Source organism: Mugil cephalus, chromosome 22, assembly GCF_022458985.1.
Source record: "Mugil cephalus isolate CIBA_MC_2020 chromosome 22, CIBA_Mcephalus_1.1, whole genome shotgun sequence".
NCBI classification, from domain to species: domain Eukaryota; kingdom Metazoa; phylum Chordata; class Actinopteri; order Mugiliformes; family Mugilidae; genus Mugil; species Mugil cephalus.
The window spans coordinates 7,455,969-7,481,346 of NC_061791.1; the positions used below are offsets into that span (position 1 = coordinate 7,455,969).

Genomic DNA, 25,378 nt, shown 5'->3' on the forward strand with positions numbered 1-25,378 from the left:
ACACCAGGTACGGTGGATCATATATACAGAGTTCAGGAAGCCATTTACGGTTTTGATTTTAAGTGCACGATACCTACATAGTGTGTACTTTTCTTTTTTTTTTTTTACATGAAAGTGATGCTAACTCTGTTTATAAATCACATCAGCTTGTAATTTCACTTATATGTTCCACACATGGGATGCATCAAGGCGTCAGGGCCGACCCGCCGCAACATTCAAAATCGTGTTCGCGGGATACATCCTGATTTACCGAGACACATCTCACCCGAGCCGGTGTTGAAAGGAATATCCAGAGACTCCACAGCTGCGCACCTTAAGGCCTCACACGCACCTTTCCGTCTGCAGGGAAGGAAATTAAGGCCGACGCTCGAAGAGATGAATGCATAAACAGTGTGGCACTCCCATGAAATTCCATACGGTGTTTATGTTTCTGCAGCGGGGATTTACGAACGTCAAAAGGATGTTCGCGTCGAGGCTAAAGATCAAAAATAAATATCTCAAAGTGCATCGCTGCCGTGAAACCTTTACTCTGGATATTAGTTTTTGTAAACACATCATTTCCTGGTCGGCCGCGGCACGAGGACAGCCACGCGGTCCATTTGTATGCTCTACTGGACATATTTAAGACAAAAGAATTCAAGGGTAATCCGGGCGGCAGAGACAGATATGAGTGTTGACAGATGTTCAAGAAGCCAGAGAGGACAGTACTGAATGTTGGGAGGGCTGGAAGAACTTTATGCATTATTGCAATTCAAAGTTAAATTAAGAATAAATTCTAAAACAGGGTTAATGGACATATTTTAAGTGTTAAATATATGTTAAACCTGATATTTATTGCAATTAAAAAGTCTACAAAGCTCTGTTTTGCTATGTAAGAAAAAAAATAGACACGAAGCCAAAGAAAACCCAATGTTACACACTTGAGAAAAGCAAATATGAACCTGGAATTCCTGATAGGACTAGGTGTGATAATCTATAAGAATTTATTTTTTTGTCCATTGTATTACCAATACCAATGAAAAGGAAAATGCACGGGCTATTTGTAGGTTGATTATATTTTAGTACAAGAAAAAGATGCCTTTAGAATAAAGGTTTGCAGAACAGAAGCTAACCGTGCATGATATACAGTGGGGGAAATAAGTATTTGATCCCCTGCTGAATTTGTAAGTTTGCCCACTTCCATAGAAATGATCAGACTCTGGTTTTTATGGTTGTTTACTGGTTATGGGTATAGACAGAATATCAGTCGAAAATGCATAAAAAACACACAATCTAAAAGTTATAAATTGTTATGTATTTTATTAAGGGAAATAAGTATTTGATCCCCAAGCACAACACAAGTCAGTACTTTGTAGAGAAACCTTTGTTGGCAAGCACAGCGATGAGACGTTTCTTGTAGTTGGTCACCAGGTTTGCACACAGCGCAGGAGGGATTTTGGCCCATTCATCTTTACAGACAGTCTCTAAATCCTTCAAGTTTCTTGGCTGCCTCTTGGAAACTCGGAGCTTCAGCTCCCTCCACAGGTTTTCGATCGGGTTAAGGTCTGGAGACTGACTAGGCCACTCCATGACCTTAATATGCTTCTTCTTGAGCCACTCCTTTGTTGTCCTGGCAGTATGTTTTGGGTCATTGTCATGTTGGAAAACCCACCCACGAGGCATCTTCAGTGTTCTTGCTGAGGAAAGAAGGTTTTTGTCCAAGATGTTACAGTACATGGCTGCATTCATTGGCCCCATAATGCGGTGAAGTTGCCCTGTACCCTTTGCTGAAAAACAGCCCCAAAACATGATGTTTCCACCTCCATGCTTAACCGTGGGTATGGTGTTCTTTGGGTCATACTCACGTTTTTTCATCCTCCAAACACGGCGGGTCGAGTTAATGCCAAATAGCTCAACTTTGGTTTCGTCAGACCACAGCACTTTCTCCCAAGCCTTCTCTGAGTCATTTAGATGTTCACTGGCAAACTTAAGGCGGGCCTGTACATGTGCCTTCTTGAGCAGGGGGACCTTGCGGGCACTGCAAGAGTCCATCCACAACGGCGCAGTGTGTTGCCAACTGTTTTCTTGGTGACGGAGGTCCCAACTGCTTCCAGATCATTAACAAGCTCCTGCCGTGTTGTTTTAGGCTGCTCCCTCACCTTTCTCATCATCATCCTCACTCCATGAGGCGAGATTTTGCGGGGAGCTCCAGACCAAGGACAGTTGATGGTCCTTTTATGGGTCTTCCACTTGCGAATAATGGCACCAATAGTTGTCACCTTCTCACCAAGCCTTTTGCTGATGGTTTTGTAACCTATACCAGCCTTGTGCAGGTCTACAATCTTGTCCCTGACATCTTTTGACAGCTCTTTGGTCTTGCCCATGGTGCTGTAGAAGTTGGAATGTAAGAAACTGATTCTTAGAGCAGGTGTGCTTTATATACATGACGAGTTAAGATCAGGAGTATTGGTAATTAGTTGACTGAGCACAGCTGTGTGCCACATGCGCACCAGCCAATCTGTAGGAGCCTGAATTCTAAGTGAATTGTTGGGGATCAAATACTTATTTCCTTTAATAAAATACATAACAATTTATAACTTTTAGATTGTGTGTTTTTTATGCATTTTCGATTGATATTCTGTCTATACCCATAACCAGTAAACAACCATAAAAACCAGAGTCTGATCATTTCTATGGAAGTGGACAAACTTACAAATTCAGCAGGGGATCAAATACTTATTTCCCCCACTGTATATATATGTGTGTTTAACCTGATATACATGTATATACATATATATATATACATATATACACACACACACACACACACACACACACACACACACATATACACACAGCGTTGAAGACCCCTGCTTTAGAGTGACATTAACGAATAAAAACAACAAAAAAAACAAAAAAGACAGAGGAAACCTTTAAGTGACTGTTTTAAAAACTGCCTAAGGGTTTGCAAAAATGCCATTTAGCCAAATGTCCCCTGAGTCCCAACATGACGCTCGTGCTCATTTAGTCAATTTCGTTTTTCATTTTCAAAGTCCAGACTTTCTTTCCCCTCCCTTTCAGCCGATTTGCCGTCTGCCTTTATTGCCTCCGTCTTAGCTCCCAAGGCCGCGCGCTATAATGGCGGCGTGCCTAATGTTTGTGTGTTTACTTCCTAAAGGGCACTTGAGAGCCAGCTTACTGATTACACGCTCTCCGTCTCCATGAGCTCACGGCGCTCTCAGGACCAAGTCAAGGTCGCTCCCATGCTCTCCTCGGTGCCATCAATCTCGGAGGAAGGAGGAGAGAAAAAAAACTTCCTCTCACGCTATTCTCTTCCTGCACCCCCATATTTTTGGTATGATTAAATACATTTTCCCTCCAAATATCATATCCGCCTCTTCCTCAACAATTCGTCTTTGGAGCGTAAACAAACACAGGTTGATGGACTAATCTGTTTTTATACAAAAGCCCGTTCCAGCTCGCAGCTCCGGGTTTAGACCAACGCAGCTTCTCTTGATTTCTGGAAAACTGTCGCTTTTTTAGTCGACTGGAAAGGTGGATTGATGGCGCGTACACGCAGAGCAGACACGTGGGCCACTTGTCAACAAGAAAACCTGCACACAGCAGGCTCACACAGGAAAAAAAAGACTTTTCCAAATAAAAGTCATTTTGAAGTGTTCTCTTTTATTCTGCATGGCCTCTTTCTAGTGGCTTATATTTTTTTTTTTATGCATTCATTTTTGCATTTCTGTTTGTGCAGGCAAATAAAAGAACAATCCATAGGGTGTAGAGGCAGACTGCAGCCAGCTTGTAAAAGTTTACAGACTCCAACCCCTCGCTTTAAACAGAAACTCCACTCATATAAATTACAGCCTATAGACACCATCAGTAAATGCCAAAGGAGCCACGGTGAAGTCCAGCACCCCTCGACACACTTGAAGCATGAAATTCCACGGCCTCGATGGCGTCCTTTACCGCACGCAGGCAGCACAACATCCATCACTTTGAAGCCATTTCTCTTTTCTTTCTTTCCCCCAGCTAACGGACACTTTTCCTCGCCCCACACTGGGAAACGAGTCCCGTCGAATGCGTTGAAATGTAAGCAAATTTGCTCACGCACCGCAAGTCACAACAATCTATCCCGCCGATAGACAAACCCAGATTACGTAAGCAGTCCGATTTTAAACTGTCGGCGTTTGTCACGGTGGTCGACGCCGGTCAAGTACACAATGGGACGTCGCTCCGCCTTGTTGTAATTTCTTGGAGGGAGTTCAAAGCCCCGCTGTGGTACCTGCGCTGGACGTTCAGTACATCACAGCCCGCTTGAGCGACCCTGCGACCACCCCCGGCATCTGTTTGGTATCAATCAACGCCCCCTCCCCCCGCCACCGTGACGCTCATCATCATTATCAGACAGAAGGCTTTTGAAACGCCGTCTTGAAACACTTTCTGAAGTTTGTTTCCATCCAAACTCATTCTCCCATGGACCAAAGACCCTCCCACACACTCGGTCAAACACACACACACACATTCGGATGCATTCGGAAACCACAGGTTTCTCAAATGTGGGGGAGCAAGTGAGAAGCACTTTGCCGTCTGGGGTGGGCACTCATAAACCGCTTTTCGAATGACTACACGTCATGTCATAGTTTTATTTAAACATCACAATAAAAGTCTGCGGCTCGGTCGGTTCATCCCGAAAACCAAACTTGTTTTGATTAACTACGGAAATGGAGGCTTTTGTGATGAAAGATGAGTCATCTTCGCAGTTCCTGATTTGATTTAGACTGAGACGACTAGACTTTAGATTATGTAACGTGACATCATCCATAAGAGAGGACATTTGATGCAGATTTGATACGCCAAGCAGGCATAAGATTATGACCACTGACGGGAGGAGTAATTGGCTAATTGGCCGCCTTGTCACAGCGCAATGTTCTGCTGGGAAACTTTCGGACCTGGCATTCATTTGGGTGATGGTTAGACATGTGCCGCCCACCTAGACCGAGACCAGGCACCCCCACTTCACGGCCTGACACAGACACACATACAAAAATGGTTTAGGAACAATTCAAAAAAACGTGAAAAACAGGTGTTTATCTGGCCTCCAAATACACGAGATTCCAAACTGATCAAAAGTCTGTGGGAAAACTGGAACAAGCCTGGATTCAAAAGACCCTCACGAAAAACATTCTGTTGCCAGACACCACAGGGCACCCTCAGAAGACACAAGGGAGACCTACACAATATTAGAAAGGTGGTCATAATGTTGTGCGTGATCAGTGCAGATACCTAGGTCTTGACATTTACTGTTTCCACAAGAGCAATGTGAGAGTAAGCACCCATTTCCAAGTACGAAGTATGTATTTATTCATAAAGTGTTTGCGTTTTCGTAACCTGTTGAGTTGTTTCGGATCCCACCTCCAAGCTCCCCGTCAGAAATCTCACTGCCAAGGCTAACATTCAAAGACAACTGAGGGCCTAATTGGTTGTGCCATTCAAGTGTTGACGTAGCATTTCCAGAGAGAGTTTAAAGGCTTTCCTATTGATTTAGTGCAATGTGAGCATCCAAAGGTCTTCGGTGGAAATGCAACCCAATGCTCCTCCGCACACATGCTGCCACCTACGCTCGTTTCTAAATGCCACTGAAATCAGTTGTTTCGTTTTTTTTTTTTTTTTAATTATTTGTTCGCCGAGTTCAGATGTTACATTTCGAACCGCGTTTGCGTGCCATTCTCCAGCCTCCGAAGCCTTGACGTCCAGTTGCGCAGGCAGTTATCTAAACACGTCATCCCCTTCCCCTACGCCTTTGATCCGTGCGGAAATCTGTCAAACACATTTACGGCCAGAGCTAATGCGTTGCAGACCAGAGGCAAACTTGGCGATAGGTGAGTCACGGCATGAAGGTCAGTGTAGATTTAGGAACCGCATTTGACACAGAGGTGGTTTTGATGTGGGCGGAACTGTGTCTGACTTGAATTTGTACATTTCGTATCGAGTATGATTCATGGGTGTTGCTACTACTTCCTGGTGAGTGGTTAAACGCTGGTAATGCAGGGCAGGATCTCTCTGTGAGAGTGTTTGTATGCAGCTCTGCAGTTTGTGTACGTATAACTGAGCCTCTTAGGATGTTTGTCGATTGTCGTGATCGTACACTTCACGAAGCAAACAATACATCTTTTATTGGACCAACTGTGCTTTGCAAATTCGTAGTACATCCACTTCCATAATATTTAATTTTATCTTCTCCACTCCTCTAAATTTTGTTGTGTTATTTCATTTATTGCTTATGCTGATACCTGACAACCTTTTTTTGGTTCCTCCTGTACGTTCCTTTCTCAAACTTTGTATTTTTTTCCTTCTTTATGTGCTGTATACTTTGTTATGATCAGTTCAGTATTCTTTTTACTTATGTGCTAATAAATAAAACAAAAATAAAAATACTGTATATAAATATAGACGTGTCTCCATCTCCTTGCATTGGCCAAACTGATGCTGTTTTCCTGGGGATACCATCTTGTTACTTTGGAGCCGGAGTCTGCACAGTACGGTCCGACAGTGGAGTCGCTGGGAGTCGTGAAATCGATGACCCGACCACACTACTGCCACGCTGACTGGTGTTTTTGTTTGATTAATTCTGCTCTACCGCCACCAGTCACAAAGGAATGTTGGTTTATACACTGTACTTCTTTTTGTTTACTTACTTTTTACAACTCTCACGGTCCCACAAGATCGCTGGCACGGCAAATGGTAGTCATCATTATGTCACATCCTGTTTCTAAACTAAAATGGAACTTACACAAAAGATTGACACTTGAACATTCATCAACATTATATTAACAGGAACCATCCATTTTAAAACACTAAAATACATGTCAAATAATTTGTTTTTTCCATGTCCCTTTGACCCCTTCAAAGTTTGTAAACAATGTGACTTTTTTTGAGGGGCGGGGCTTAACTGGAGGCAAAACATCTCAAACATTGCCTGTAAATTGACAGTTTTTGCCAAGAATGGACGAGGAAAATGCATATTTTAGAGAATATCTCTGACTGATGGGACTATATTCACCGACCCCTACACTCTCACTCACTGGATGGACGATTTTACCAAAGAGGACACAGAGGGGATGAAGTCTGGTTTGTCTTTATCAAGTGAAGCCTCTCCTACAAAGATATTACCAGAAGTAAGCGGAACCACTGTGCAAGGTAATGTAGCAAAGCAACTTAGTCTTCGACACCCCAGAAACATGTAGCTAATGTTGCATTAGCTAGTGGTTCGCATTAGCATTAATATGTAAGAAATAATGATTAACTTAATGTAAGTTCAGTCACAATTTAATCTAAACCTTACGTTATCCAGGCTGAAACTGATGATGCATTACGTATTAATCTTACCTCATATGAAGTGTGCACATTATTATTGATCGTTTCACTCCAATCCTTTCTTTTAATCGCCAAATCAAAGTTGTCATTGAAAGGTCATTGTTCGCCTCAAGCTTCCCTCTGTTTTGCCTCCAGCTAACGTTGTGACGTCACAGTGACGCAGGCCATGAAGGAGTCCATACTGCAGCCAATCACCAGGGGGAGCTCTACTTGCTTTGGCTTCACTTTAGAGCAGCTGTTCTGTCGTCCATCTTTTTACTGTCTATGGTCGTGATGCTTTCATTCCATTATCTAACAAATGCTAACTGACACTGAACCTAATCTGAACCATCTCTGTAGCTGTGTCTCTAACTGCGATGGTCTTCACTTTTTTAAGAGCTGTTTACATTATATTGTCCATATGGTGGCACAGTTTCAAACAGTTCGAGGCAGCTGCAGTGCCCAGGCAAAGACCTAGTTCTAGGAAAATGACGTATCTTTAGTTTCCCCCGGCAAGACACTCTTTGTCCCTTTGCCACTCAAACAGATGTGCTTTCAAGAACAATGCGAGCACAGTGAATCCTCAGCTACACTTCAGGCTGGTTAGACCAAACACAAAATGTGTTACAGCAGTTCTCCCCTTGCGCGTCTATTACACCACAGCTCTCAATCACCGCAATCGAAAAGCCTTGAGTAGCTCTGCACACATTGAACGCAGGTGCACGTCCCGAGGCAAAGGCGCTGTTGTGGCAGAATTTTTTATGAGAGCTGAACAAACAGCGTAGACAAAGAGGACCCATAACTCGAATGTGCAAATGTGCTCACATGCTGTCCCCCCAGTAAAACCGCAGGTACGTGCATGTCACCTGTGCATGCAAAAACACACATGGTCAGCAGATAAATCACGCTGCAGCGTGCGTTCCCGTGCATCTTCTTCAGCCGTCCCACTGAAATGTCATCCCTACGGCTACACTGATGACAAAGAGGGAGGGTGTAAGTATTGAGTGCTTGTGATGCAAAGAGGCCTCAACACATGGGGACTGGTGAAGCTCCAGCTGCTCTCAATTCTCCCTCATGGATCCGCTTTGGCAAAGGGTGTAAACCGCATGCTAATGTGCACGGCCCCTCAGTTGTGTGTGTGTGTGTGTGTCTATCTTGTCAGTATCTCCGCATCGTAGTATGTGTGACATCTGCAGGAAATGAGAGCCATCCTCCTATAGCTGATGAAGACAAAGAGACTGACAGACTCTATAGACTCGCTGAAGGCAAAATGCTGGACGACATCCAAGCGCTTTAAAAACTTTTCCCCGTTTTTTTTTTTCCGTCGTCTTCTAAATGGGTGACAAAGATAAATCGCTCTGGACCGACACAGCGTCTTGTAAGTAAATCTGGAGCGGGTGAAACAAAGGCAAAAGTTGTGCATCAAAGACAAATAGGTCATATGGCAGCAATATGGCACAAGCAGTAACGTGCATCTCAGCGGCAGAGTGTTTAATATATGGAGGCTTTTCCTCAACAAACCACACAGAGCTGCACAACAAGAGGAGATGTGGTTTAAACTGGGAAGACAGAGAGATTTTTCCAATGTGGGATTGTGGGAGACCCCACACGTAACAAGTGCTTTCACAGCATCCTCCTACTGGAGCCCACACATTACACGATAACACTAACAGTCTCTCCAGCACATTCTTTGCGTGCACACTGTCACACCACCGTGCACACAGCAAATACAAAGGTCTGGGACCGAGCAACATTTTAGAACAATCTAGATTGAGGAGCGATTTGAGAAAAAGAGATCACTCAAATCCAATTACACAGCTGCAGCTTAATGACTACAGCAAGAAACACAGAGGGATTTTGTTATATAACTGATTAATAAATGACAGACGTGAGGTTTATATTCGATGTTGGTCGCAATGTGGTAGCTGTTCCTGTCAATAATGACTTCAGCAAAACAGATTATTTGAGATGGTTCACAGCATTGCAACTGGAAAACCTTTGTCACCCTCTAGTGGTCAACCCCTAAACCTGACATATTTCTTGGATGACACAGTACAGAATAAATGAGTACAGAATATTTTTTGTAACTACTACCTCATTCTTACACTATTTTTAAGATATTTTTTATTTTTATCTTATTCTTATCCTTGACTCGTATTCTTATGTCTTTGTCTGGTCACATTTATGTTCCCTGTTATCTTGAGACTCTTGGACAAAACGATTTCCCTGCGGAGATCAATAAAGTGATCTTGACTCTTGAATAGGAACACAAAGTTTGTAACTATTGCCACATAAACAGACACGAGATGAGCCTCACTGTCACCTCATGAACCAAACACGCTAAATATCTGAGTTTCTTTAACACAATACAATGTTTCTTAATGCAACAACATTTAAACATTTATTTTTTAAATCAATATTTTGGGTACAACAGTCAGTAGTTGGAGCACATGCTATAGTTCTATTACGATTTCATCAACAACTAGCCAGATGTTTATACATTAGCACCCTTCTATGTGGACGTCAACAAAACAAAAAGAAAATGCAAATACTTGAAGCACCATTTAGAGAAAATACAGTAAATTATTGGTGTTCGACTCATTTTAAGACTATGATGGATAAAGTATAACAAAAAAAAGGGATGAAGCATTCTAAACAATATGGTCCCTTACTTTCTTAGACTCAGAACAGTCACTTTTTTTACTCTAAAGAACAAAACTTAAGTGGGCCTAGGGAAATACTGTATATAAATAATGAAATATCTAAATGCTCAAAATATCATCTGCAATGTGTGTTTCTTAGTCTCACGCGTGCAGAGGAACTGTTGATTTTAATGGGTGGCATGACTGTGGAATAAGAGCGTAGTTAAAATACTACACATGATGTGGTAGAGTACTAGTGCCAGCCACTAGGTGGAGTTATAGTGTCAGAGATCTAGGAAAAATGACTCCATAGCATTTAGTTACACTTGATTAGTCACACGTTTCAACACGTAGTGCTGTTGTCAGGGATGAAGACGTGACTACGAATATAAAGATAGCCCATTTCATTTGATGCAGTTGGTCACAGTGTATCGTCAGCTCCCTTCAACGCTTTCAGGCACAGACTTAAGACATAAATATTTACCGGTAGAGTTTTGAAAGAGGCACATTGTGATTACAAAAGACACAACCACGAAACACTTTTCCTCATTAACGGTAACAGAAGTGCACACGGCAACTTAGTCAGGGAAACCCCACTACGTAAATCTGCACATTGAGAATATGTCAAATCAATATGCATCCTCGTTAGTTGTGTATGATGCAACGTGTATTTTGTAGGTTTCTTATTTAGACCTGGTCATTAATGCATGCATCTTAGCATAGGCAACCACACAGCATGCTCCAGTATGTCCAGAACAGGTATCAGGTATCAGAAAATACCTACATCTGAGTTCAACATGATGTAAAGATGCGTAGGAAAAAGCCTGAAATGAGCCTCTGTGAGAGACATTTACTGTGTGTGTGTGTGTGTGTGTGTGTGTGTGTGTGTGTGTGTGTATATGTGTGTGTGTGTGTGTGTGTGTGTGTGTGTGTATGCACTTGGAGATCAGATCAGAATTCAAGACTCATAGGTCGAAGTTATGTGTCAGCTGCTCGGGTTCCAACTGCATGTCGAAAGTGGTGTGTTTTGGATCATCAGTAAGGGTCCATCTTGATCCTTCTGTACAAGCAGCAGGTGAGCACCATCCCACAGATCTGAAAACAGGAAGCGTCGGGGTCAGAGAGTGCCGCTCCGTCACCATGGAAGGCTGCAGGAAGCGCAAATGCTGTTGACTGCGGGGTAGAGGAGGGTTAAAGGTGATGGGGGTCGGGGCGGGTGGGTGGGCGGGGGGTGGGTTAGAGGCTGTTGGAAAGGACGTTGCTGGTTACTATGGGGACGACAGGAGTCAAGCAGCCGGTATACTGCAGCAGCATGTGTGCACACAGACTTGCATAAACAGAGGCAGAATGGAGCTGGGTGCGGGGTGAACGAGCTGATTCATGCAGGAATGTTAATCGTGTGTTCTATTTTTGTCGTAGCAAAAAGCCCAAAATTTACTCATAACTCATAACTAATTTCACGAACGCAGACTAGATTCCCCGTTTCCCCTTTTCTCAACAAGATTCTGCTTATCCAGAAGACTTTTTTTGAGAATGATTAGTTCTGCCAAAAGTTTTGTCTGTGTATTTATGCATAAGTATGTACATTTTCCTCATGATTTTTCATTCACTTTCTCAAGAAAACGTTGACTCGTGAGCTGGAGAAAAATAGCTTCTGCACAGATATTTTGTGGAATCTGGGTTCAAAAATGTCAAAAATGCTCAAATCTCTTGACATTGCGTTGTAAAGCTACTTTGCAGAAGCTCTGCTAAACGTGACTGCAGAAAAGATCCAAAAGTAAGAGCAGCCAGAACAGATACGGACTGAAGCCGCTGAGCCTGCCAGGCTTGATGGACCTGGAAGTGCCCAGATTCCATCTCTGAGTGACTAAAAGCTCCACGGGAAAGCCAAGTGAGTCAGCATTGTGCACCGACTCGTCAAGTAGCAAGTTTCAGCTTTTCTTTTTACTTCCCAACTTCCAGTGGCAGATGTGCGGAAGACTGGTATGTGACTAAATAATATGAGGTGGAAAGATAAGAAAAAAAAAAGCGATACAAGCGAAACCTGGTGTTGTGGTTCACATTTACTGTCAGGTAATATTAATTTATGCTGTATTTTTTGATGAAATCAGACCTTAAGTTACTTCTTTATGTACATCCTGGAGGGCTGCCAGATAAGTTTGTGGATGTTGTTGTTTTGGCGTAGTTATGGCCGATAGTAACTATTTCAGTTCCAACAACAAATAACAATAAAACAATAATCGTCTCTCACTCCTCGTCATCCTTTTAACGTCCAATCAGACGCAACAGTATTGTACGGCTAATGTTAGTACTCAGTAAAACTCTTAGCATTAGCATCTTTTATTTAGCTACATTTGTTGTAGAGTCCAATAGTCCTTAATTTGATCTGATAATCCACATTTTTCCCGGTCTCACTGTATTTACTGATACATTTCACCGTGTTTTTGCCACTCAGGGGGGCGTGGCCTGAGGCAGCAGTGACGTCAGTGCATATTGCACATCCATTGTTTCTCTGAAGCCCAGTTTTAGAAGATGCTAAAAAGCTATCATGAAACTGTGTTATATAAAAAACACAAAGTGTATATTTAACTGTATTTCTAGGCGCCTGTCCTCAAAAATTGTCTTTTATTAGATTTGAAGTTACTATGGCAACAACATCAACGCTTATGCATTATCTATTCTATTTCTGTAATTTAAAAAAAAAAAAAATCCATCTAAGTTAGATAATTAATCTTGCCTCCAACTTTTGTAAGAATAAAATAGAATCATCTAAAAGCATGTCATACACACCTACATACCATCTTGGTGGAGATACACAGCAAGTGCTGCAGCCTTTTCCCTTTCCTCGTCAACGCTGCCTCACAGAATGAAGCAGCGCTGTTTAAATACACGGGCCGCGGCTGTTGTGAGCGACGGCGCTGCGCTTAAGTGGTTCAGACGTGATTATTCAAGCCACTCTCAAGATGTGCTTGACCTTTCTCAAGTCGTCACATCCTCAACAGCCCGGTCGTCCCACATGCATACCAACAATCTGTGATATACAGCCAAAGCCGAGCAGCTGCATGCTTCGTCGCATACGTTTTGTTCTGCACACATGCGGCGGATGTTACGTTGAGCGCAAAGCGGCCACTCACACAAGCGCGAATATGAGTTTAAAAAGAAAAGAAAATCCACAATGCCCTCCAACCTTCATTAGATTAAACCACCAAGGTGTTCTAGACCCAAATTACAATGCGCCAAAGTCCTCTTCCTCTTCTTTATAGAGCAGATAGATAAAGCAGGCTGTCAAGAGTGCCCCGGCCAGCTACAGTCACACCAAACACACAGATAAAGACACAATGAGAGTATAACGCACCAGACACGGATTAGTGTGGTACACACAATATAAGAATAGAGTTAATGCTGCAGATTTATAGACAAAAACTACATTAACATGGATTTAAACACATAGACAAGAAAAGTTAATGGTGCAAAAAGACATTTAGATAAAATGACACTAAACAGGATAAAAATAAATACACTCAAGATATACAACATTTTTATATTCAGTCCCTTCTGATCATTTGAGGATGACAGATGCAGCACCAGCTGATTACGTGACCAGTCATCTCTCCTGTCCGGATAATCACAGCAGAGTAATTCCGTCATCAGTTTCCTCACTGAGCAGGGCGCAAACAAAAATGGTAGGCACTGAAGGGCCTATCAGTGTAACAAACACCCTCGAAAAAGAACCAATGCAGGTTTGTTTTGTCTCAGGTTTCGCCCAAGTTAATTTACAAGCGCGGTGAGTCTTCACAGAATGACTAAAAAGCACCAACGTACATCTCCTTAGGCTCCGCGAGGCTTAAAAGCTTGAGTACATCTCAGACCGGAACAAATCAAATAAAAAGGAATGAACAAAATTAGATAATGAAGACGGAGGGACGAGAGTGAGATGAAAAGAAGTGTCCATTTAGAGGCTGCTGACCTGCCATGCTAAAAATTTCAGTAATGGAAAGATTAAAACCCAGCTGTCTGGGTTTTGTGAGGTTGTCCTCAGCTAAAGGCAACTTATTCATTCACAAAGGATGAAAGCAGCCCTTTGTTTCGTTATGAAATAATTAGTGGGCTTAAATAAAGCTGGTGTACTTCAACCACCATTTGCAGGTATACACATCATATTTTTCCTTACCTGCAGGCAGGCCACGCCAATCCCTACAGCACCAATAACCAGCAGGTGGTCCGCCAGGAACTGTTCCAGCTTAGTGATGCAACCGCCCTGGAGAGTCGAGATTGAGAAACATATTATTTAACAGAAAAGACCGTGCACTTTTAAAAAATGTTGCTTTGTCCGCATTTCTGCTAACTAATGTGTGATCTGCTAGAGTAAACAAAAATACATCCTGCAGGAAATATTAGTTTATTATTCTCTTGATAGGATCAAGCTTTCCGGACCCTTTTAACATTCCCACGCTCCTCTTCCTGCTTCATCACTCCACAGAAAGAGATGGAGACGATAACACAGCCACATAAAGACAGACGACACTTTAGGCTTTCATTCTAACCCTACAGAGTTACATCCACCACACGTGGCATGTGATGTTTTTCTAATTCTCAAAGAGTACGTCTTCACGGTCATGATGCAGTCAGTGCGTTGCGAGCGATAAAGGGGGAACTGAGAGGTCTGACACGAGGAGGTGGAAAACGTCCCCTGTGCAGCGCGGATAAGCGTTCAAAAGCTCATCTTTTATTCATTTCCAGAGAGCTCGAACGTTTCAGACGACTATTTTGTCTTGTTCTCCACTGTCTTCCCTCCATTTTATTTTGAGTTGTGAAGCGTCAGGACGTGGCATGTAGTGAAAGGTGCTCGAGTGATATTTCTTTTATGTCGGGGAGTCTAGTCAGGCCGCAAAAAAAAAATGTTTTGGCTATAAAACACACTTGGACTTATTCGGTGTCCAATAATTTCATTTCACAAATGGAAAAACAAACAAAAGGATCTTGATCACTGTTTTTGAACAACAACATTGGAGACAAGCTGCTGAATGAATGAAGTCGGTGTAATAGTAGAAGGTGCATCACCATTCGTAAATCTGGAGGCCAGGTTAACACCTTGTGCTGTTTTTCACATTTTTTTATTTGTTCCTGTCAGGCTGCATCCTGCTGGGAGTGAATGCTGTCATCAAGGAGTGTCATTGTCGCAAGATGGTCAAAGTTATTTACTTCTCCTCTTAGTGGTTTTAATGTTGTGGCTGTATCTCATCCAGACATTCAAATACACAAATATTTTCACAACCGCATGATCCTCTACACGAATAAACTACTGATCAGCATGATCCAAAGACAAAGAATAACTTTGAGCATGATGGCGTGCAGTCCACTGACCTCCACCTTGTAGATGTTTGAGGGGTGGTCCCTCCTGCCACAGAGAGGGGTGATGGTCTTACAGCAGCTGTCAGGCACCACCCTGCCTTCAGCCTGCTGTGAGGTAACGTACGCACTCAGCATCCAGTCATGGGAGTTGTTGCTGCCACAGCATTTGAACTGGAGAGGAGCAGAGACAGATGGGTTCGGTAACTTTTAACATTAATATTCTGGGAACGTCCCTTTCCTCTCGGGGACTATTTAAGCTCAGGCTATTTTACTTGTCATTTCTGGAACAACGCTTTGTGTAAATCCAGAATAAAACAGCCCCACGCAGCCGAGCTGCAGACTGGCTAATGAAAAATAAATTTACAACAGGTACACCTGAGCGTACACGCTGAGGTTGTCACTACATAATCTCACGCAAACTGAACAAAGATGGTGTGAATTCATTCCATACATCCTGTTGCAGCCTGTTCACCGCTAAGGTGATGGACTCCCTCCCCGGCTGAGCGTAGTTCTCCGTCATAGTCTGGTTGAGATGCTGCTTCAGCTCCTCGCTCAGCTGGAAAACAGGAGCAAACGGAGTGACAGCGGTGACAAATGATGTGCCTGAGTGGGAGAACCGAGGGGAGGAACATCATTTTTTGGAGAGAACAAAACCCAGTTTGCATGCACACCACACGCTGCCTAATTAATTATCGCACGGGGAACATAGCCAGTACACAGAGAACACGAGTGGGAGAAAAAATAACCCGCAAGAGCAAAGACTGTAAAGGTGAGCGCTGGAGTGAGTGGGAGGATTAGGGCATGATAGGCAGGTAGCTAACGTCGCAGAGTGCTGCGACTGAAAAGACGGATGAACAACGCGTTTGCACAAAACACGCTCTAAATATAGCTTTTGATGTGTGTAGACATCGCACAAAAGACGACAAGTAACACAAAGAGGAGGAGAACTCTTATCTCTAATGTGATTCTGCGCTGGTCTGAACCCTCTCCCGTTATAATAAATCCCTGAGGTTACCTGCAGATAACACGGTGTTCTCTTGAGCCCTGGCTGAGTGACTGGCAGATAAGACAGATAAGACGAGATGGCGAGGCCTGTGTGTTCGACACACTCCAGACAGCCAAGTCCTCGGAGGAGATTCACCCTGGGCTGCTTTAAAACTGGCCTGCGCAATCCCACGCTCTCTCTTTGCGCAGGCAACCGCCTACATCATAACTTTATGTAACACTCATTTATTTTTGTCGATAATTTAATAATTAAAAATTTCTTCCGCCTAAAAACTTAACCGAAGGATTCCTTTTTCGGATTTTAGCCTTTGTTAAAGAATGGAGGCTTCGTTTTTAACCTGTTGTGACTCAGGCAGTTGAACGGGTTGACTAATACTTGGAGTCAAAGTGTAGTGTGTCTAAGTCCAAACGTACAGGGCAAGGCACTGAACTCGCACCTCAAATGTGAACGAGGAACGAGGAACACTGTAAAGCAGGGGCCTTCAAGGTTTTTCAGGCCAAGGACCCCGAAACTGATGGAGAGATTAAGTAGGGACCCCCTACCTACTATAAGTGTTCTATATTGTAAATTTGAGGGTGGGAATAATATATATATATATATATATATATATATATATGTATCAACCAAAAGATTTTGCGACTCCCCTGCAGTACCCCCTGTGGACCCCCCAGGGGTCACTGTTGAAGACCTATGCTACAAAGTACTTTGAGTACTGCTAATGCACTACACAAATACAGAGAAAAATGCTAGCTAGCCAGCATTTGATTATTTCTTAGCACTTGCCTTGTTTCCTTAGTATCCTCTTGGCAACTGAGCACATTCAAACTTTTCTTCATGACAGAGCTTTAGCTATTTTACTGAGGGCGCTGCTCTTCAACGAGGGCAAAAACATCTATAAAACTCAAACCATCTCTCGGTGAGGCTGTCAGTAAAAAAAAAAAAAAGGCCTGCATTCAATATTCTACCTACTGCCTTGACTTTAAGAATATCTTAATAGAAGAAATGTCACAGTGGATTATAGATAGACATCTTTGACACCATCTTCAAACACGAGGCTTAAAGTCTGAGGAGTTACTGTTATTCAATAACAGAAGTGAGAAGCGGCTTTAAGTTCAACTACTGAACACACTCTGGCAGCATGGATCTCAAGTAAATAACAAACAGGGATCACTTACCCTCTGATAGTAAACATAGGCCAGCACTCCGGCCACGAGTTCAATCAAGAATATCAGCAGCAGGAAGAAGAAATACTGTGGATGAGAAACATGAAGGGGATCAATACTGGCAAACTGCCCGCTGCTAACTCAAGTTACTCGCGCTCGCGTCGGCCCGATATGAAACTTCCATCGGCCACCACCGCGCAGCATCTGTCACTTCTAGCGCAGATGGCCGTGTTGCACGAAATGACAGCAATTTGACAGGCAGCGGAATCAGATTTCCCTCGGGGATCCTTCGCCGAGCTCTCCGCGCTTCTCGAAAGCATCATAATTGACTTCAAAAAGACGTCTCGGCGAAAATAAATAAATAAAGGTGGTTTATATACTGCCATCACCGCAGAGTAAACCTTTGTTTGGCAAATTAGGAATCTAAAAATCCAGCCCTGAGCAGCTAACAATAAAACCAACAAACAATGGTTGATGTAATTGTTACGATTCATCCTTGATGACAAGAATTCCACGTATTGAGATGCGGAGCATAATTATGTAAACTGTGCTGCAAACACACTGCCCACATGTTTAGAGAGCTCAGGTAGGCTGTTGCAGAACGAGCGAGATCAAAACTACAGGACAAACTTTCCACTGTTTGTGAAGTGCCTCATATACCCATCACAAACAATGCAATACACACACACACACACACACACACACACACACACACACACACACACACACACACACATAACTAATTGGGGCCAGCTGTCAGAGGATACAAAAGTGTGACCACAGCGCCAGTTCTGCTTCACTCCAAACCATTACACAGAGACAGATGCTACTAGAAACGGTAACAAACAGCTGCGGGGAAGCGATGAACTCGGTGAAAGCATTTTTTTTTTTTAACACCGTTAAACAGATGTTCTCTTCTTTTCCTGCTGTTATAGCAGTAATTGTACCACGAAGAAAGGCTGCTTTGTGTCTCATGGTTAGGAAAAAGGAATAATAATAAAAACACTGGTCGGCCCACGCAAAACGTCACCGCCTCTTAGTGCACATAACATACCGCCTGTCTCCCAAACTAACCTATAAATAGCACATCGATGTGTTTTTTATTCAAAGCGCCCCACAGATTCTAGATCCAGATCTACACCTCCTCCTCTTTGCTCCTGAAAGCCCCTCACTCTCTCTCGCTCCATCCATCAGCAGCAGATAGACAGACCTATAAATAGTCCTGCGGCAGAGAACGTTCACCTCCCGCCTGCTCCTCTCCCGCTGGGCCCCCCGTCTCTGTAAAATAACGAGGACAGTGAGGGCCCTGTCGGAGCCATTTGTCAGCATCCGATGACAGACCGCGGGCCAGGGTTTGAGTTCCTTGTTATGTCGCTGGATAGGTGTTGTGTAGTAATGTGGAGAAATCAAACCTACACCTGTGGAAGAGCATCTAGATTCTAAGTGTAGACATGACAGTCTATGACCAGTAGACTGGGATTATAACATAACCTGTGACAGTTTGGCTCAGCAGTATTTCAAGTCTGTAAAAACCCCTAACCTGTCTGTATTACTCTTGATGAATACTCTGTACATATTGGGGGAGCATTCCCAATTTGCAGCTTCGTGTTCATCATTGACTTTCATCAGTACTGGATGTTAAAACATACAAACTTTTTGCATGCAATTAGCAAGAAAGCTATATTATAATACTTACTCAATACTTAATAATAGAGATCGACCGATATATCAGACCGATATTCCTGTTTTTTTTTTCTTTTCTCGCAACAAGATTTACAGACAGGCGCATCAATAGGCAACTATGTGCTGCTGGAGACGCTGAGGACCCATACAGCCCATTCATTGCCCCTCCCCGCTAGCAGACTGCGTTCAGCTGGAATGTGCAAATTGCACATTCGCATGTCAAGCACCAATAAAAATAAGAGTTTTGAAAAAAAATGTTGTTGTTGTTGTTAAGTAGGAATTGTTGTTGTTGTTGTTATATAGGAGTTTGCTAGCTCGCGTTTCTTTTTCTCTCTCTGGCAAGTTAAGAGTGTCCACAGTTTAGATTGGATCTGTTGTGCTGTTGTTAAGCTTTTGGTAGGAATATGTGTTGATGTTAAAGCTGGTGTAAGACCAATACTGCCTGTAAGCTGAACACACTTGGTCAGAAGGACCACGGGCCAACGCAGACTCTAGCTGTGATGTCCACTTAGACGCACGTTAACATTTGTTACCAAAGCAGTATTGGCTCCAAATATCGGCTCAGAAAAATCAGCAGCTCATAATGGCCATCGGCCAATGCTGATGTAAAAAAAAAAAAAAAAAAAACGGTATCAGCCCTAAAAAAAAATCAATATCGGTCAATCTCTACTTAATAATAATGCAGCAAATAAAAATACAGGCTGCTGTTGCTGGCCACTGTCTGTCTTTGTAAGGAGGTAGCACACACCAATATTGAGGACAAATCTCAACCTCATGCTAACATTTCGGCCCAATGGCCTTCATCAGCGCATGCCACCAGGCCGAAACGTTACCATGTGGTTTGACATGGCCAAAAAAATTGGTGAATTTGAGATTAGCCCTCGAGATTGGTGTGTGCCAATTCCCTATAAATGGACACTGAACTGATACAGATGATTTTGGTTCAGCACCACAACACAAAGAACTCTCTTGAAGGCGCAGCCTCTCCAAGAACAAATATCATGTACCCCTGTGTTTGTCATGGACATAGGGAGCACATAGGCTTTATCCAGATGCACGGAAGAATTCATGTTATTACTGCCCTATCTCCCAACATTTCATGGCTGCGTCTACTTTCCCCTGCCAAATAGCATGAAGTGCCATAAAAAAACAACTGAAGGATTAACTTTGACTATAAACTACACTCATTTACTATTTATCATGTGAGGTAACATTCTGTAAACGGATTAATAATAAAAAATTTACATAATCGCTCATGCAAGTTATAATTCAGTATTATACGACCTACCCACACTTTTACAGCAGAACCCCCCCCCCCTCCTCTCTGACTGTGTCTCACCGTGGATAGACAGCTTCTCTGTTCCCGGATGACAGCGCAGCAGCCCAAAAACCCCGTAACCACCACCAGGCCGCCTGCCAGGATGAGGATATACGCCGAGACAGCGAAGGTGCTGGAAGCCAGCAGACTCAAGTAGTCACTCTTCTCCAGCAGCGTCCAGATTCCTACGCCCAAAACAGCAACTCCGCCCACCTGGGAAAAGAAAATGTAGATAATATATCATGAGAGTGTAGCAAAAGGTTATAAAAAGCTAGAAATACATAAAGTTGCGACAAAAGGCATGAGTCACGAAATGGGAAAGGTGGAGATGTGGATAAAGGCACAAAGAATCAGTATCATCCCAGTTTAATCCTAAAGAGAAGACAAACAAACAAAACAACTAAAAAAATCTGTAGACAGACGAGTATAGATCTTGGCATGAAGTTACAAACAGGAAGTGTGTTCAATCCTATTAGATGAGTCAAACATAAAAACCAATAACATAAGAGCAGGGTGGAAGGGTGCGATAAAAGACTTAGAAAGAAAAAACAGGATATAGAAAGGAAAGCAGACAAAGCACGAAGAACAACAGTCGCTGCAGCATTTGGAGGACAATTTGGGGCATAATGGCCACTTCCTGAATAACTGAACCCGGGTGACGTGCAGATCTGTTCTTCCCATCTCATGGGTTTCACAGGCAGACAAATAGGAAATGCCTCTGAGGAGTCTCTCCCCTTCATCCTCCCATTCCTTTCCTTCAAAAGCAAGCTTGTCTTATTCGTGGCAACTCATGCCCAACCAAGGAGGCACGGCTTGGGTGTAAACAGCACCCACTGGGAGATGACTCTACACAGGTTATAGCATGAACATGATGACACAGCATGAATCCGGCAGGGGACTGTAGTTGACGGTGGTTCTACATTAACTTCATGTCTTTGTACAAATAACTGTTAAATAATTAAAAATGAAGTTATTCAACGTTTATCCATTTCATCCCGCTCATTACTGCAGGTCGGCATACGTTATACACCCCAAATCCATACTGAACGGGACGAAGATTTGATTTACGTCACTAGAAGACACACAACACATAAACGAGTCAATCTGGAGCCGGTCCAAATCGAAACAGAGTCCAGACACAGCACATTATCAATATTGTAAGGAACAAATTCCGATGATAGCAGGGGTCACAGACACACTGTCCTGCCAAAAAGTGTACAGCTCCCATGGCTGATACATATTTGATGGCGTAGTGTTTGGACAAAAGTATAAATATAAAAAATATATGGGCTGTGAGAAAAATCCGCTGTTTCCTCGAGCAATGTCAGCGATAAGCCTGAAAGATGAAGCTTGAACCCTGTTCTCATCCCTTTAACCTTTTCCACACACAAGTCTTTTTTTAAAATAAGCTCAGACGCTCTCTGTAGTGTAGCTGGAAGAGTGGATGGCTTTAGTAACAAACTGCAGTAACACTGCGTTGTGCCAGTGAGCGGGCTTGATACACTCTTCCTCACCGTATGCTGACAGGCTCTAAATAATCTATGACTCACTTTGGGCTGAGTCCATACTGCAGCTTTTTTAGACTTCGAATCTTATATGTGTTTCTGTGTCGTTGAAGGTCTTTTTATTTTTACTGCATGTGAAAGCGAAAAATTTGGATTTCACTCGACGAAACTTTATTGTGACAAGGAAGGAATGTCTGTTATATCTGTCTATATCTTTACTGTCTTTATGTTCACAAACCAGGAGCAGCTGTTTGTGGCCCCAAGTGAAGGAGTTTCACACCTTCCTTAAGGATAGTACAACCTCATGTTTCTTCCTTGTCAGACTGGGTTTCATACTCATGTCCCTTTGATATAAAGGTGGGTTTAAAAAACTGCTTACTTGCCACTTACCCAAAAGAGAAAGTTGAAAACAAAGAGCAGGTACTTGAGACACACTGTCAGCCAGTCTTCCTGGTCATCTTTATAAACCGCCGACATGTTCTTTCCTGAAAGGGCAGATAAGTTTACATCAATTACATTATCACCATTTGCGTAATAACTCCTGTGTGTGTGTGTCTGGCAACACAATGTTGCTAGTGGGGGCGTTTGAGGCCTATGAGTTGACCTTGTGCTGTTCTTCATTGTTATTCACTTGGCCTGTCAGTGGTCATAATGTTGTGCCTGATCGGTGTACGTGAAAAATAAAACGAGGAACATTTGATAACCTGGCTGGATTGAAAGTGTGGAAAACAAACTTTGTAATTCTCACATATCCATGCAACCCAAATGCCTTGGTATTTATCTAATGGAGAAAAAAATAAATGAAATTCCAAATTAGTTACACCAGTGAAAAAGCTCAGCTAACCAATGGCATTTGACAGCTCCGCATAAAATTTGTCTCACAGCGTGTGAAAGTACTTTTCGTACACCTCCAAGTTGCACACAGCTTCCTTCTGATCAGGCAGTATAGTATCAAGCGACACTGTCAAAGTGCCTCGGGGTATAACTGAAGACGCTCGAATCACACTAATGAGCTGAAGCCACATTTCTGTCACTTTTACTCCGGAATCTTTTCTAACTGTGACTCCATCTGCTAGCTCTTTACTGGAGTGCACCTTACGAGCTGTTTAGCGATGCAGTTGAGATTAAAACGTCATTACACAAACCACCTTTTTAAATTATTCATAGCCCTGTACAGACCATAAAGTCTCATTAGAATCATTAGTTGAGTTTCTGTTCTGTAAATAAAAGGCCATGGGGTGGGAAGCTCTTCGGATCCATAAAAATCGATCTACATAGTTGATCAAGGTAGCCCTTCAGTGGCTATGAGCAAAGGAAACAGTGCAGGTATGGAGTCTCTCTTAGTTTCTTTAAATGAGAAAAAAATGTTAACTTTATTTGCCCAAGCTTTGACATACAGTTTATTAATAGTTTTGGCTAATTTTGCATTTTTTTGTCTACTTTTATCTGTGTATCTGCTGCCACAGAAAATAAATAATAATAATTTAAAAAAATTGTGGGTTAAAGTTTGTGTGGCTTCCAGACTAGTTTGTTGTTAATTTCAGCTGACGATAATTTTAGCTAACAATTGCAACAATTAGCTGTATCTTTCGCTAATAATTTTAACTGTTTATTTGAACTTTAAGATAACCTTTTTATATTTTAGTTCTCCACAATTTTAGCTGTCAGTCATACTTTTAACAAATTAATTCAGCAGTTTATCCGTAGTACTTTTAGCTAACCTTTTCAAATTTAAGCTAGTTTTGCAGATGTTTATTCACTTTTAGCCAAAAGTTTCAACTGTTAATCTGCTACGTTGATATGTTGCTAATTTTAGCTAACAATTTCAACAGTTAGCTGTAAATTTAGCTTACAATTTGAACTGTTTATTCAAGCTTTTAGTTGACAGTTTCTACTTCTTTCTACATACTTTAAAGTTACTATTTTGTCCATTTCTAGCTAACATTACCACCTGTTAGCCATACTTTACTTTTAAGGCATTAATTCAACAGTTTATCCATAGTACTTTGGCTAACATTTTTAAATAGTTTGTATTTGCTTGTAGACAGCTACTCTTAGCAAACAATTTGAACTATTTGTCCATACTTTTGAGGGTTTTTTTAATCCACTTTTAACAGGGTCTGTTATTAATAGTTTTAGCCACATATTTGTACCTAATTTTGCAAACAAATTCACATCGTTACCCATATCTTTTGGGGGTATTGTTATCTAATAATTAAACTTTTAATATGTTTAGCTAGCATTTTCCATTTTCTATCCAACATTTGAGCTTACAGTGAGTCATCTAATCGTTTCTACATACTTTGAACTAGCTATGTTGGCTAGATAGATAGCTAAACATTTAACATGTAAACTAAACTTTTAGCTGGTAATTTACAACAGTTTATTCCTAATTTTAGTTTTAACACTGTCTACTGTTTATACTTACTTTTAACGAACAACTGCCATAGTTTCACGAAGAAAAAAAAATGTTAAAAAAAAAAACAAAAAACAATCCAGACACTTAGCCTGATAGTGTCAACAGTTTATTCCTATATTAAGTACGATATCATATGGACAACCAAATACATTTTTAGTTTTTGTATTATTCCTGGAAGGAAGCGGACAACTGAACTAACGTTATTTAGAAAGGTTTTATATACCAACCCAAACGCAGTTCAACAAACTTTTAAACTGGTTTGCAACCTTCTGTTCAAATGCAGTAATTTCGACAAACATCTCCGGTCAGAAAACACTAACCCAGCTGACATTAGTGACATTTTTTACTTAGATGCGGTGTGGGGAAAGCGACAGTTCACAACTAACATGGTTTCTTCCAGGACATTTCCTGTCTCGGACATTTTGGCCACTGCATGTGGTCCTTCGATGTCACAATCTACCCATGAATAAAAGTGAACGAGTGTCTTTTACGGTTCAAGCCAAACTTTCTACCCGTCCCTTCCTCAGGATGCGGAGTGGAGCCGAGCATCCTGAAAAAACAATCACCCCTTCACCTGCGTCGTTGATGCGCAGTTAAACCGGATTATCCTGCGGCTACATCGGCAAACTAGCGATTTGGTCTCATCGCCGATAAAATACTCACCAGACTGACGTTTAGTGCTGAAAAAATATCCAGATATCCCTGTTAAATCACAGTGTATGACGCTGCAGCTGCAGCAGTGGGCGTTTTGTCCGGTCAAGCTTGTTGCTTTCAGGCTCTGTATCCCTCTCACTCAGCGAGGGTGGTGCCTTTGGGTGCAGCTCGTATTTTTTTTAACTCGAATTTGCGTAGAAATGAAAACGCTTACATGAGAGCAGCCTTGCACGAATACAAACATTTTTTGTACATCAATCGAAACATCTTTACATATTATATGTATATATTGAAT

General features: G+C 42.2%; 1 protein-coding gene across 2 annotated transcripts; it reads right to left on the reverse strand.

The window, feature by feature from the left end:
* Nucleotides 1-9,719: 9,719 nt before the first annotated feature.
* tspan11 (tetraspanin 11) lies at nt 9,720-25,236 on the reverse strand. 2 transcript variants are annotated; one of them, XM_047576028.1, is made up of 9 exons: nt 25,093-25,236; nt 22,401-22,495; nt 20,527-20,718; nt 17,517-17,591; nt 15,787-15,891; nt 15,348-15,506; nt 14,155-14,241; nt 13,171-13,287; nt 9,720-11,078 (listed from the first exon to the last, which is right to left on the reverse strand). In XM_047576028.1, exons 2-8 carry the CDS (start codon nt 22,485-22,487, stop codon nt 13,210-13,212), a joined length of 783 nt encoding a protein of 260 aa, XP_047431984.1. In that variant the 5' UTR covers nt 22,488-22,495; nt 25,093-25,236; the 3' UTR covers nt 9,720-11,078; nt 13,171-13,209. The 2 variants fall into 2 exon arrangements, with proteins under 2 accessions (XP_047431984.1, XP_047431985.1); XM_047576029.1 differs by lacking the exon at nt 13,171-13,287.
* Nucleotides 25,237-25,378: the final 142 nt, after the last annotated feature.

Excerpts from the sequence above, each read along its gene's own strand:
- tspan11 (XM_047576028.1), bottom strand. The coding sequence starts at position 22,487 with ATGTCGGCGGTTTATAAAGATGACCAGGAAGACTGGCTGACAGTGTGT. Across the intron at positions 20,719-22,400 it reads TTTTCAACTTTCTCTTTTGG|GTGGGCGGAGTTGCTGTTTT; the intron begins GTAAGTGGCAAG and ends TTCTTTTCCCAG. Across the intron at positions 15,892-17,516 it reads CCTATGTTTACTATCAGAGG|CTGAGCGAGGAGCTGAAGCA; the intron begins GTAAGTGATCCC and ends CCTGTTTTCCAG.